Raw genomic sequence first — 15530 nt, 5'->3', positions numbered from 1 at the left:
GTCCCCACTTTAGTACATCTTAGGGGATTACCCTATTTTAGAATTTTTAAATGGCGCTAAAACCATAGAGATCTAAGTTATGTATTTTCAAATAAATTTTATATTTTTAATTAAATTTTAAAATTAACAATTAAATCTACAGAAAATAATATTTTATAATTAAATTAAATAATTTTAGAACATTACACCCAGTAATACCTAAATCTCTTAAAATGACCAGAATGTTTTAAGGTAAATATGATATTTTCCTACAATTTTAACAAAAAAGGTAAAAACCCCACATTTACATTGGAGATGCTGTATATATACAATATTTTAAACTCTTTAGTTAGGGGTTATAGGGTTGTTAATTACGTTTAGCAGATAATGTAGCGGAGGATTCTTAACTAGGAGTCATAACCATAACTATTTTATCGTTACATTCATAGCCTACTAACTCAATTAGATATTCAGCTTAAATAATATCTACCCCTAATCCCTATCTATGTTCATACCTGTTCTATATGTGGGTTCAGAAGCCCGCTTTTATTTGGTACTTTTATTAAAGTAGTTTTTACCTGCAGCGTGCTATAATGACCCTCATGTTGCTGCCAATATCCTTCTCTTTGTTGTTGTATTAATTAACCTGATCTTCGCTACTGTATTCAAAGAGAAAATTATGTTATGTTACAACTTAGATGCTTCTCCTATGTTCACACTCACAAAGGCTAAGACCAAACAAATAACTACCAACACACATCATATTTACATATTTAACCTGAATAATAGCTGTACCAGAACATTACACTGCTCTGTTAAGCTGTCACAACACAATCAGAAAACTACATTTTTGAATAGGTAACTTATAGTGGCTTTCAAACCTAACATTAAACTGCTCTATGTACTATTTGCTGTTAATACATAATCAGAAAACAACAATTTCTAAGTAGATAACCTATAGTAAAATCAAGATAAACTGCTCTATTTGCTGTCAAGACACAATCAGAAAGCATCATTTCTAAACAGGTAACTTATAGTGGTTCTTAAAACTAATTGAACTGCTCCATTTACTGTCAAAACACAACAAAAAACAACATTTTTGCTTCGAACGCCATAAAGTTTGTATTTCCGCCAAAAACGCAACTCAGCAGCAACAGTGAGGTATTACGTAATACTGATGACATCACACAGTCTAGAATCCCACAAAGAATTTGATTGGTCCACAGAGGTCATGTGATGCTGCAATCGAGCCAGCACACACAGTTGCAGAATCACATGACCTCTGGGCTTGAAAGTCAAATGTTTTGAACATGAAGAAATGGGTATGCACCAGCACTTGCGTACCCATTTCTTCTCCATGGTGTACACGACTTCATTAAGAGGAGGCGTACACATCCCGTGGCGCGTGCCACCCATCATAAATGCCCCGTGAAGACACACATGATTACATTCAGCCACTGAAACAAGCACGGTCGAGATGATAGCCGTGCCGTTGTGGTCGTGTTCCAAAATCGAAGGCCTTGTAATCGACTAACGGCAACATCTCTAGTTCTTTGGTTCGAACCTCAATCACAACTTGTCCAGTTCCCTGTCCACTCTGTTAAAACAACAAGTTTAAAATAATTGCTATGACACAGGTAATGCATATGATGATATATGATGCATAAAAGCAAAAAATAATAGAAAATAAAGCGAAATAGGGAGTTATATATATATATATATATATATAAGCATATGTACTGTAAACAACAAGTTTAAAATCATTGCTATGACACAGGTGAAGCATATAAAGCAAACTAGATTGCTTCCTAAACAGATATCAAACACTTAGCATGTTAGGCACCTTTAAGAGTTATAATGACTGTCATTACCCCAAGAGAGGATAAATAAGCTACATTCAATGTATATAGATATAACATATATGTTTAACTACATTTAATATATGTATACATAACTGCATTCATCCAACTCATAATTACCTTGCATTTATTATATATATATATATACTTTAACTGTATCTACTTGATTCCATTTACCTTGTAGGAGTTACATGTATATCTACATATATACACCATATATATATATGGTTGGTTATTTACCTTGCAAGAGTCCTCCAACACTGTTACTTCTTCACTTCCATGAGTGAAAACAACTTCATTTGAACCCATAAGTTGAATTGCTTTGTTGAAGTTATCGTTCTGTTGGTCTTCCCATCCAATAGAGTTGACACACTTGTATGTGAACCTCTGGCGAGCGTGACTTGACAGCAACCTCAGGAAGTTGTATTGTGGGATGGTGGTGTTGTAATCAAACTGGGAGAATGGACAGTTTAACATATATATATATACTTATGTGAAATTAACCCCTTTTCAATATAATGTATATATGTTTACTTATGTAAAAATAACTGCTTTTAAAAAAAAAAATTCTTTTTATCATCTGTAGAATACGCCAATAATGTGTTGTAATCAAACTGGGAGGAGAATGGGCGTTTTAAACATATAATGTATATAGCTACAAAGTGTGCAACACTGGAAAACGTTTTGAATGGTTAACACTAGGAAGGGTGGACAAAATACGATTCTAAACAACTATCTGGTTTTTAATAAAAAAAACTAAACAAAAAAATTAAAATTAGGTAGAATACTGTTAAGATAACCTAGCATACATAACGTACCTTCTCCCCAAGCCTGTAAGAGCTGTACCAATCTCCAGGTGAAGCTTTAGGCCACCTTCGAGCTGGAATCTGTATATATATATATATATGAATGTAAAGTATGATAGGTAAACTTACATCAAAATCATTGAAATAAAATACCAAGTCAGTTCACAACAGAGGCTACAATGTGTAAGTTCTATTTAGGTAATATGTTTTATTTTTTTTAGTTTTAAATTTGACCGACAATAACGTTTAAACTGTCAGTGCAGTTGTGAGATAGCTTTCCTGAACATTTATTATTTTGGGTGTGTATACTTGTTATATTGGGCCGTAAGGCATCTATGGACTAAAGGTTATGGGTTCAAAGCCTATTCTATATTTCCTGGACACCTTGGTTCACCCAAGCAAATTGCAGCCATTTAGCTTTTCTTGCCATTTACATTGATGATTCTCTACTACAAACCACACTGATGAGGTCAATAAATTGCCAGAATAGCATTTATCCAACATTGAATATCACTAGTTAAAATATCACTGGTTAAGTCTTTAGTATTAGTGCTACAATTAACAACAAAAAAAGTGAAATAATTGTATGGTCATTGGTTTATGCGCGTATCAACATTAAGTAAGCTTATTTTAGCGCAATATTATTAAATCCAGTTTATAAAATAAGTTTTAATACTTTATAGTGCTATTACCAACAAAAACCTATAAAAATAATACCCGAAAAAGATTAGGCTCTTAAAAGTAAAACTGTACTTTCAATATACTTTTCTTTACTCGCATAATGCGAGTAACAACCAACCTCCTACAGCAGATGACACGCTTATGACGTTATGCGTGTTAACTTTGTTTTTGCGAGTAAATATGCGAGTACTTACGCGCATAAAAGTGACCATGCAAAAAGGATAATAATTCTTATATAATATAAAACACTGATGAAGTCAATAATATGCTGGAATAGCTTTCATACAGTGGTGTTGACAATCCATGGTTAAAATAACTATTGTTGAAATCTAAACTTACGGTAACCGTGAGAGGATTGAGACAAGTGTCTCCTTCTGCCTCAAAATCACACCAGACCTCAATGGCGTCTGCCGAGCATCCACCGTTTGGATCGATCCAGTATAATCCTGGTATAATATTTCTATTAGTTCGTAATTCTGCTATAATATTTCTATGGTTTATAATTCTGGTATAATTTTTCTATGGTTTATAATTCTGGTATAATATTTCTATGGTTTATAGACCTGTTATAGTATGTGTATGAAACAGAATACTCATGTTATAACAACTGATGTTGCCCTGTGATGCCACGCAAAGATAAATAAGTTACATATGTGATAACTCGTAAGCGGGCATGATGTGTATGAAACAGAACACCCGTGTTATGACGACTGTTATTGCCCCGCCATGCGAGGATAAACAAGTTACATATGTGGTAACTTGTAAGCGAACAGGAGGTATAACATCCATGTTATAACGACAATCCATGCCAACCACTCAAATATATACAAGTTCCATTCACATTACCTGAAGCAAAGTCTGGATGACAGTACCAGATATCCTTACAAGTCCTGCCAGGATTTTCTCTGGTTCGTCCCATTGGTTCTTTCAACATTTGTAGATCCATCTTAATTGATTCCATCATCCCGAAGATTTCCTCCAAGCCTTGTGGATAATCATCAACCATGTTCTCCTGTGATCAAATAAACTCCATTGTTAAACAAATAAAGGCCATTGTTACAACTATATGAAGAATATTTTTAAAAACATTACAAATTTAGGTTGGTGAGTTTTAAGGTTACCAAACCGTATATATTTAAATTATCAAAAAAACTTCATGGTTACCAAATAAAGTGCATTATACAAGTATTAGACCTAATGAACTTTACCTCAAACACAGCTTGGCGTTTCACTCTGGCACCTTCTGTCTCCTCCTCAGCTGACTGTGATGTCATAATAAACAACAATTAACAATTGTGACTAAACACAAGGGAGGCGGTGTATTATCATCCACAAAGTAACATGTGGTAACTTGTAAACGAGCATGAGGTGTATGGAACAGAACACCTGTGTTATAACGATTGTCGTTGCCCCGCCATGCAGGGATAAATAGGTTAAATACGTGGTACTTGAAGCAGACACGAGGTGTATGAACTGTGAAGCACATTTAAATTACATTTATCTAAATACGAACACTTACCCTTCTTGCACGAGCCTTGATTGAGCTCGGCGCTCTAAGTGCTCCTGCATTGAAGACTTCGCCGGGTGGACCAGGAGGGCCAGGAGGCCCTTGGATACCTTCATCTCCCTTGGGGCCGGTGGGTCCCAAGCTTCCCTTATTTCCTTTCATTCCAACTCCACCCTAGAAACAAAGATAAAATTCAAAAAACCGCAGACAATAATATTTAATAGTAGAATGTAGCTATATCACATTTTATCATTTGGTTAAAACGCTTTGGACTCTACATTTTCAGATTCAATTTGGTTTTGTTACTAGTTTCTGTAGCAATTAACCAATCAACCAATTAACATCCCACTTGGCGGCAAAACCAGGTATTGTAAAATATGTATCTAGTTTAAGATTTATTCATGTTTTACAGTTTTTTGTGAAGTATTTAATTAGCTATACTAATTTAATTAGTTATACTAATTAATCCCCTACTTACCGGTAACCCAGGTGGTCCCATTGGCCCTATTGGGCCAGCGGGGCCAGGTCTTCCATCGTCACCCTTAACCCCTGGGGGTCCATCTCTACCATGGGGTCCACGTTCACCCTTCTCACCCTCTTCACCTGGGGGTCCGACCAAACCGATCAAACCAGGGTGACCCTGGGTAATAGAAATGTTATAAAGTTATGAAGTTATAGAAATGTTATAAAATTATGGAGTTATAAAATGTTATAAAATTATCGAGTTATAGAAAGGTTATAAAATATGTTAATACAGAAAAAACAAAAAAAAACATTTTATGTCATTTTTACTGAAATATGTTATTATAGAAAAAAAAAAGTTATTTTTAGGAGAATTTATCATGATGAATTGCTATGAATTATCCAACAGACAAAAATCAAGTCCAACCAATTGCATTTAATGAGATATAAATATTTCGCCTAAAATGACATAACCAGTCTTTTGTTTAATAGAAATAAGATAAATACCTTTTCACCACCGGGGCCAACTTCTCCCTTTATTCCTTTCAAACCAGTAGGTCCCTTTATGCAAGATTATATTAAAGACTTTGAAAAAATGTTTATGAAGGTCAAGTTAAAACTCAGTCCAGGTTTTCCATGCCAAATATTCTGACATATAAAACAAAGGCAATTAATGTATTAGATAACAAACACCTATGTTATATAGCAGCTATATTATATGCCATCTATATTACATGAAACTACTTATACAAGACCTATGTTATATGACAGCTATATTTTATAACAGTTTCAAATATGTAATAGATAGCAAACACTCATATTATATGTGATTCTCACCATAACACTTATATTATATACCACCTATGACCTAACTAATATGGGGTTCTTACCATTGGTCCAACAGGGCCATCAGCTCCAGCATTACCAGGCAACCCGGGTGCACCCTGGACAAAAAGTTTATTGTTATTTGGTTTGGCATAACCGGTATTTAAATACAAGTTAAAGTAAATATTAGTTATAACCAGTAACTGTAAGTTTGCTAAACCTTTAATAGAGATGGTTTAATACTTAGTAAGAAGCTAAGCATATTTTATACGGAAACATCTTAAAATGAATGCAATTGTATAATATATTCCTAGAAATATAACTACAATATCCTTGCTATAACTTGCTGTAGGGCCATATGGGAGTAATATAACACACTCTTTTTTAATTTATATAAGTTGTAACTTAAGCAAGGTAATAAAAGCTGACAATGTATTTATTAATTTTACGAGTTGTATATAACTATCAAGTTACATAACTGAAAGCAGGACCATATATATAGCAGTAGGATAGCATTTTTAAAGGAAATATAGGCTACAACTAACTGCAGGGCCATATTTATAGCATTTCTAAAGGGTACATATGCTATGACTTATTGCAGGGCCATTTATATAGCATTTTTAAAGGATATATAAGCTAGAACTTACTGCAGGGCCATATATATAGCATTTTTAAAGGGTACATATGCTATGACTAACTGCAGGGCCATATATATAGCATTTTTAAAGGGTACATATGCTATGACTTATTGCAGGGCCATATATATAGCATTTTTAAAGGGTACATATGCTATGACTAACAGCAGGGCCATTTATATAGCATTTTTAAAGGATATATAGGCTACAACTAACTGCAGGGCCATATATATAGCATTTTTAAAGGGTACATATGCTATGACTAACTGCAGGGCCATATATATAGCATTTTTAAAGGGTACATATGCTATGACTTATTGCAGGGCCATATATATAGCATTTTAAAAGGGTACATAAGCTAGAACTTACTGCAGGGCCAGGCAATCCACGCAAACCGGTAGTTCCTTGTTTTCCATGTTTACCTTGAGGTCCATGGGCACCAGGTTCGCCTACAGGTCCAATACCACCAGCTTCACCCTGTTTATAAATTATATTAGGACATGTAGACGCACTGAAAATGAATAGGGGCATAGCTGCAGGGTTGGTCCCAGCAAAAAAAATGATAACTCTAGTTTTATTTAACAGTAGATTTGTAAAATCGGGCAAACATAGCATGAAAATACCATGCTATGAAAGGTTTGTTTTATGATTAAACAGTTTTAAACAATATCAATTTACGGTTTGTAAGGAAACACTGGAAAACATAAAATATCTGGCAACACTGCTTGGTTTTAAATCTGGCAACACTGACCTTAGCTCCTTTCTCTCCAGATCGTCCTTCAGTTCCAGGGTTACCGGCAGGTCCCTAAAAATAAACATAGAAATCTTGCAAAACCATAGAAATAATATAGAATGTGCCGGGGCAAAGCTACCATTGTGGGCTTATGTTTCCTTGAGCAAAACACCTAACTGCACTCATAAAAATCACTAAATGTTACATATGTGGTGACTCGTAAGCAAGCACAAGTTGTATGAAACAGAACACCCGTGTTATAATGACTGTCTCAATATATAAAAACCAGAAAATTATGAAAATAATATAGAACAATGACTTACCCGTCTTCCAGGGCCACCAGAAGGTCCAACCTCACCGATGGGTCCAGGAGGTCCCTACAAAATAAATACAACGAGATTTAAAACTAAATTTTAAATTTTAAAAATTAGTTTTTTTATAAAAAAAAATTAAAAAAAAATTATTTAAAACTAAAATTAAAGCAAAAGTTAAGGGCCATATGACATATTTGCAAACTTTTTAATTAAAAAAAACGTGAACATATAAATTAACCCAAAATTTTATGCTGTATAAAAGACATATAGTTTTTAAAGCTTAAAACACAAAAGTGTTTTCACACACAAAAAAAAAAAAAAAAGTAAAAACTATTCACGCACCGGCTCTCCAGGTGCTCCCGTGTCACCAACGTCACCCGGTGGTCCTTCGTCTCCCTATATAGAAATAATATAAAATAAACACAATGAAAAAAAAGGAAGAAAGGGAATTAACAATAAACGATACAACGAATGTAAACAATGTATAAACTATCACTATTGTAATGGATATGAACAACCATAAAAGAATAAGTATGTTTTCTAATAGACTTAATATTTTCCAATAAATGTAAGTATATATGTTTTAATAAAATACCAATAAATATAAATATGTTTCAATAAAATATTATTAAATATAATTCTGTTCTAATAGACTTACCATTGTACCAGGAATACCAGCCACACCAGGGTCTCCAGGATGGCCGATGGGTCCCTGAAAGTGAAATATTATTATTCTGTTGTTGCTACCAGGCATAATACATTGTTTCTAATATAAAATTAAACCTACTGACACCCCAAGTCTTGTACATGGTAGATATTTACTGTATTTCTAGATTTATATTTTTCAACTTTTATCTTATATACTGCTTCACACTACTTTATCACTATTTGACCTACTGGTACATAATATACCAATCAAACTAATGGAAAAATCAAACTTATGGACTCCCTAAGTTTTGTGCATAACAGATAAAGTTCATGTTTAAACATTTGTTTTATTATTTTACATTAATTTTATGCCAGAAGGTAAGTTCTTGGAATACTAAAATAAGCAAAATTATTTTCAGATTCTATTTACTAAACTGTCATGATATACACAGCTTCAATTAAATTATAACATCCAAATCAAACTTATTACAAGGCTATCAAACTTACAGGTTCTCCTTTAGGACCATCATCTCCGCGAGGTCCTTTTGGTCCATTTTCACCTTGTGGTCCCGATGGCCCAGTTTCACCCTTTTGTCCCGCTTCTCCGTTTGGTCCCTAAGTTTGAATTAAACGTTATTGATTATTATATATGGTAGGGTAGTGGAAGGCAGGACACATCCAAATATCCTGATCATGTTTTAAACAATTAACAATGGTCTATGGGGGTTGTAAAGATACTGTTTTATAGTTTATTTCTGTGTTTTTTATTGTATTTCTGATTTTTTCTGATTCAATTAGCCATTCGCAGTTTTGCTGTACGAGGTTTTACAAATCAAAGTAGTTACAAAACACAGTAGACCTTACATCAACTTACCATTGGGCCCGAATCTCCAGGAATACCAGGTGCTCCTACATTACCAGGTTCACCCTACATAACAATGGGTTAATAATGGTCATTATGACATCATAAACAAACATATAAACATCACAATACCTTGTCTCCAACGTTGCCAGGTTGTCCATAAGTACCAGGGGGGCCAAGAGGTCCCTGTGTAATAGAATAACAATATTGAGTTGCCTACTATAATACATTTCTATGTTTTCTAAGATTATTAAGCAGTATAGAAGCATATGATTAAGTTTTAGGAAAAGTTAAACAAAAAATGGTATCATCGGTCTATTTTGTATCACTTGATCCTGGCTGTTATTCTTTACAAGAATCGTCCAACTTCATGAGTACTAGATCAGGACCAGATTCACAGAATTCATTACAGTCACTTAAAAGCGTAAGGTATATACATAAATATATATATATATATATATATATATATATATATATATTATTTCTATGTTATGTTACTTACATCGGCACCTTGAACACCAGGGGGGCCTCGTTGTCCGGGAGGGCCAGGTGGTCCCTGAAACATAGAAACACTATTATACAAACATAGACAGCATATAAATGTAACAAAAAATATACATATTTAAATTAAATTTTAAACTCAACTATAGTAAAGGAAATAATGCCCTGAAATTATTAATAAATAACATTACATATAAAGAATAAAAAACAAAAACACATTAAACAATGAATAATCATATTACCTATATATATATAAATATAAATACCAACAAATCAATGAAAATATTACACCTGTTATAACAGACACACCATATACTCATAGACACACTATATACAGTACAATAAAAATAACATACCAAAGGTCCAGCATCTCCTGAGTCACCTTTGTTGCCAGAAGTTCCGGGAATACCCTAAGATAGGAACACAAAGTTATATGATTTCTATTAGAGCTGCATAAACTGTATAAGTTATGGCCTATTACAGGGTTGGAATCTGCTAGCAATTATCATGTTAAAGAAATTGTATCAGATTATGTAAAATACACTAATATATGGATATAGATTTATCTCATCTTTATCCAGTGTTGCACATTAAATTTCTATGAAGTGTTGTACATTAAATTTCTATGAAATGTTGCACATTAAATTTCTATAAAGTGTTGCACATTAAATTTCTATAAAGTGTTGCACATTAAATTTCTATGAAATGTTGCACATTAAATTTGTATGAAGTGTTGCACATTAAATTTCTATAAAGTGTTGCACATTAAATTTCTATGAAGTGTTGCACATTAAATTTCTATGAAATGTTGCACATTAAATTTCTATAAAGTGTTGTACATTAAATTTCTATAAAGTGTTGCACATTAAATTTCTATGAAATGTTGCACATTAAATTTGTATGAAGTGTTGCACATTAAATTTCTATAAAGTGTTGCACATTAAATTTCTATGAAGTGTTGCACATTAAATTTCTATGAAGTGTTGCACATTAAATTTCTATGAAGTGTTGCACATTAAATTTCTATAAAGTGTTGCACATTAAATTTCTATGAAGTGTTGCACATTAAATTTCTATGAAGTGTTGCACATTAAATTTCTATGAAGTGTTGTACATTAAATTTCTATGAAATGTTGCACATTAAATTTCTATAAAGTGTTGCACATTAAATTTCTATAAAGTGTTGTACATTAAATTTCTATGAAGTGTTGCACATTAAATTTCTATAAAGTGTTGTACATTAAATTTCTATGAAGTGTTGCACATTAAATTTCTATGAAGTGTTGTACATTAAATTTCTATGAAGTGTTGCACATTAAATTTCTATAAAGTGTTGTACATTAAATTTCTATGAAGTGTTGCACATTAAATTTCTATAAAGTGTTGTACATTAAATTTCTATGAAGTGTTGCACATTAAATTTCTATGAAGTGTTGTACATTAAATTTCTATGAAATGTTGCACATTAAATTTCTATAAAGTGTTGCACATTAAATTTCTATGAAGTGTTGCACATACAACTATTTATGTACTTACAACATTATCAATTAATTCACAAATTTAACCCAGCATATTTACCTGTAAGCCACGGGGTCCTGGGGGTCCGGGGAATCCCCTAGCCCCTTCATCACCCTTCTCTCCATATAAACCTTGTTGACCCCGAGCCCCGGGTTCACCATCGTTACCCTGGTGATATGGAAAACATATATAATTATAGTAAAAACATAAAATCATCATTTTCTATTGTAGTTTGATAAAAAAAACATTTTTATTACCTTATAAACAAGATTTTAATGGCAAAACTTTAGAAAAATACATAAAACATAAAAAAAATATAAACATAGATTTTTTTTAGTATACAACTTACAGCAGGTCCAGGTTCTCCACTGTTTCCTTGTTCACCGGGAGGTCCAGGTGGCCCATGTTCGCCTTTCCCGCCTTTCAAACCTGTGGAGCCTGGTGGACCAGCTTCACCCTGAGGGAAACGAGAGTGGTGTTAATATGTTTTTTAAAACATTTCAAGTTAAAATATTTATAAAAACACTTATAAAGATAAACAAATTAAACAAAAGGTTGGTCAAACCCTAATCTCAAGGTTGGTCAAACCCTAAGTCTCACAGTATTGCAGACAAAACATTGGTGCTTTAGATCACAAAACAAACAATTGATAAAAGATCTCTTTCAGACTTACATATTGGAATAAGGAGTCACACAAACAAAAAAACAAATTAAGCCGCTCTACAAGATAATATTGAACAAATCTGTTGTACATTTCATCATTTAGTCAAACGCTACGGACTGTACATTTTGAGATTCAATCAAGTTTTGCATTTTTTTGGTAAATTTATTTATTTAAATATTTACCTTGTCCCCATCTTCTCCTCTTGGGCCAATGGAACCAGGAGGACCAGGAAGACCAACAGGCCCTTGTAGACCATCTCTACCAGCAGGTCCTGGGCCTCCAGGTCCACCGGGGCTTCCGTTCTCACCAGGTGGTCCAGCAGGCCCACTTGACCCTGGGCGACCCTAAAAAATGACATCATAAAGTTAATTGTATTGTAACAATGAAGCAATGTTCGTAATGAATTATGTTAACAAAACATATATATATATTTGAATGTATAACATTATGAAGTGAATTTTGTGTGACTATGTAACAGGTGTTTGAAATGAACTTAGAAAACAAAAAAAAACATAAAATAAGTTTATGGACATGATACCATTACAAAAGTAAAAGTGATTTTGATATGAAAGTTCTGCATATTGATTTGCAAAACTAAAAGTGTTAAATATTGTCATGGAAAACTTATACTGATAGAAAAGTTTATAAAAAACGACATGCAACATTATGTAGGTTATAAATAATAAACATAGAAACAATAGAAATGCTATATAACTTACCAGAGGTCCAATTTGGCCAGAGGGACCAGGAGGGCCGCGTTGACCACTGACGCCCTGAAAGTGAATTCATTGTTTTTAACTATATATACAAAAAAATAATATTATACAAATATTCAATGTTTTTACTGTATACAAACAGTACAAATTATATATATTTGTATTTACTGTTTATAACTATAAAAAAAAGAAAAATTTGCTAGAAAAACTCAATCAGACTTATATAGACAACTTATTGGTTAAAACATATAGCATAGTTTCTACTTACAGCTGGTCCAGTGGGGCCAGGAGGTCCTTCATTACCCTTCAATCCTGGAGCACCCTGTTATATAAATGGGAATGAGACTTTAATGAGTAAACAATTAAGAACAATCTATGGGAGTTGTAAAAATATAGTTTTGTAATTCTTTAAATGTTATTTGTTTAGTACCAAATTGGACGAGAAAATAGAATGGAAAGGTGTCCCATCTTCCCCCACCCCACTATACTTAGTTTAGACTACCAGGGGTTCATATATGCGTTCTGTATATACTTGGGTGGGATTTGAACCCAGGATCACTTTATGCTTAAGCAAGCACCAATGGTATGATTTGAACCCAAAAACTCTGACACAACTCCTGTTATTCCTATATACTGTAAAAACCACCATCAGTGAGCCTTGAACCCATAACCCTATGTTCTAACACAAAATATACACAAAGCCTTATACAAATAAGCCAAACTTCCCACAGCTTCTAAAAACCTCTATCAGTTTATACATGCACTGTGTGGTTGTTTTTTTTCTTTAGAAACCATATTACATAGACAGTGGCGCAGCCAAAAAAAAAATAAGGGGGGTTTTTAATCAAAAAAGCGTTCAAAAAATTTTTAAACAAAAAAATGTTGTTTTTAATTAAAAAATTGTTCAAAAACCCCTAACCCTATGTTCTAACACAAAATATATAGCCTTGTATAAAGGTCCATACTTACCACAGGGCCTTGTGGTCCCCTTGAACCTGGGAAACCCGGTGAACCTGTTGCACCCATCTTTCCTGGGGGTCCATTTGGTCCTCTGTCTCCCTATAAAGATCATATATACATTAAACATAGATATAATATAACACATAAGCATAGAGATAATATACTTTAACACAGGGCTATTCTATTATGTATGGGAAAGGTTCTTCGGTACTTGGGATTTGCCCATTACCCCACATCAAAGGGCTAAGTTATTTATCAGTACATAGGGAAAAATAATTATACCATTTGTGGTCTAATTAAAGCAACATGATTTTATATATTAAATTAAAAACTGAAGTGGAATTTTTAAATAGTATAAAAAAGTAAAGAGAGAAAGGTTTAATTTTTGTAAAGAATTATTTCTAGGGTTGACATATCTTTAAAAAATGTACAAATAGTTGAGTTCAAATGTAATGAAATATTTTACCTTAGATCCCTCTTTTCCAGCAGATCCAGACAAACCAGGTTCTCCAATTGGTCCCTGGTATAAATATGGTTTAATAGTGAAGCATTGTAATGTTATACCTACATGTATACACATTACAATGTACATGTATGTTACACAAATAATTGATTTAGGTTTGCACCAACAGCCGTGCATGTAGTATCTAATTTGGAAACTAAATTAGATTTGTTCAATAGATTAAATTAGATAATGGTATGTGTCCTTAGGCCAGGCACTTATCGACAATTTCTACAATCCAGTAAAAACTAATGGGTTGTTCAAGAAAGACTATATGAACCTCTAGTTATAATATGATAAAATATGTGAACTGTTGTAATATGTGAATTACTAGTACATATTTCACTATTGGCACAAACTTTGGGGTTAAAAAGACTTAGGCGACGATTAATATAAACTTACAGGAGGTCCCGGGTGTCCTCGCTCCCCTGATGGTCCATTTTCACCGGTTGGACCTTGAGGTCCTACAACACCAGCAGGTCCAGGGGGCCCAGTCTTCCCTTGGAAACCCTGTGTAATGGTTATGAGCGGTAATTATATAGTATATGTTACAATGTGCATGTGTTTTATTATAATGTATGTGTATATTGAATAGCATAGATAGAAAAACAGTTATATATAAAAATAATTGTTTATTCTATAATTATAACCAGTGCCTAGCTTAGAAGTGCATTAAAAGATAGAAAAAACATACAATATTCACTTTTTTAGAAAACTGCAATAAAAGTTACATAATGTACATTTTTAGCATTTTTACTGTTATTAATGGACACAATATATTTCAATAGGTAAGCATAATTGTTATATAAAACACATGATTATGACATCACAAACTTACTGTTTCACCCCGACTTCCAGGGTGTCCAGGTAAACCATCTTTTCCTGGTGGGCCCTGTTAATGGGAAGTTGTTATAATATGCATGTATGAGTACACCCAATGCCCACTGTCGAGTTATAACATGGGTGTCTTCTTATACACCGAACATACATGGTGTATTCATACACCTCATGCTCATTGTCGAGTTATAACATGGGTTTCTTCTTATACACCAGACACACATGGTGTATTCATACACCTCATGCCCACTGTCGAGTTATAACATGGGTTTCTTCTTATACACCAGACACACATGGTGTATTCATACACCTCATGCTCACTATCAAGTTATAACATGGGTGTCTTCAAATACAAAACCACAAACAGTTACTTAAATACTTACAGGGGGTCCCTTGCTGCCAGTGTAACCACTTGCTCCTCTGGGTCCTGGTGGGCCCTGTAAATTCATTGTATTACATCACAATACATTGTATTACATCACAATATACAAGTATGTTACATTATAATAACGGTGGAGAGC

The 15530-nt window shown here is 33.4% G+C and overlaps 1 protein-coding gene across 3 annotated transcripts in view; it reads right to left on the bottom strand.

Moving 5' to 3' along the window:
• Positions 1-1075: 1075 nt before the first annotated feature.
• The window catches only part of LOC149725892 (uncharacterized), a 28489-nt gene continuing 14034 nt past the window's right edge, over positions 1076-15530 (bottom strand). For 2 of the 3 annotated variants that reach the window (XM_089891647.1, XM_089891648.1), the window contains exons 32-61: positions 15393-15446; positions 15011-15064; positions 14575-14682; positions 14137-14190; positions 13680-13769; positions 12979-13032; positions 12714-12767; positions 12177-12338; positions 11680-11787; positions 11391-11498; positions 10169-10222; positions 9814-9867; positions 9444-9497; positions 9324-9377; positions 8957-9064; positions 8460-8513; positions 8144-8197; positions 7811-7864; positions 7506-7559; positions 7124-7231; positions 6185-6238; positions 5802-5855; positions 5311-5472; positions 4845-5006; positions 4534-4587; positions 4172-4337; positions 3665-3771; positions 2657-2725; positions 2079-2291; positions 1076-1576 (exon numbers count right to left, since the gene is read on the bottom strand). In XM_089891647.1, the coding sequence (XP_089747773.1) occupies positions 1430-1576; positions 2079-2291; positions 2657-2725; positions 3665-3771; positions 4172-4337; positions 4534-4587; positions 4845-5006; positions 5311-5472; positions 5802-5855; positions 6185-6238; positions 7124-7231; positions 7506-7559; positions 7811-7864; positions 8144-8197; positions 8460-8513; positions 8957-9064; positions 9324-9377; positions 9444-9497; positions 9814-9867; positions 10169-10222; positions 11391-11498; positions 11680-11787; positions 12177-12338; positions 12714-12767; positions 12979-13032; positions 13680-13769; positions 14137-14190; positions 14575-14682; positions 15011-15064; positions 15393-15446 (2682 nt within the window). In that variant the 3' untranslated portion in view covers positions 1076-1429. Of the gene's footprint in view, positions 1577-2078; positions 2292-2377; positions 2453-2656; positions 2726-3664; positions 3772-4171; positions 4338-4533; positions 4588-4844; positions 5007-5310; positions 5473-5801; positions 5856-6184; positions 6239-7123; positions 7232-7505; positions 7560-7810; positions 7865-8143; positions 8198-8459; positions 8514-8956; positions 9065-9323; positions 9378-9443; positions 9498-9813; positions 9868-10168; positions 10223-11390; positions 11499-11679; positions 11788-12176; positions 12339-12713; positions 12768-12978; positions 13033-13679; positions 13770-14136; positions 14191-14574; positions 14683-15010; positions 15065-15392; positions 15447-15530 lie in introns of those variants that run through there. The other variant, XM_089891649.1, reaches the window with a different exon arrangement.

This window comes from Ciona robusta, chromosome 13 (assembly GCF_009617815.1).
Source record: "Ciona robusta chromosome 13, ASM961781v2".
Lineage (NCBI taxonomy): Eukaryota > Metazoa > Chordata > Ascidiacea > Phlebobranchia > Cionidae > Ciona > Ciona robusta.
Note: the sequence above shows the minus strand (reverse complement) of the source record. Positions and strands in the feature narration are given on the sequence as shown.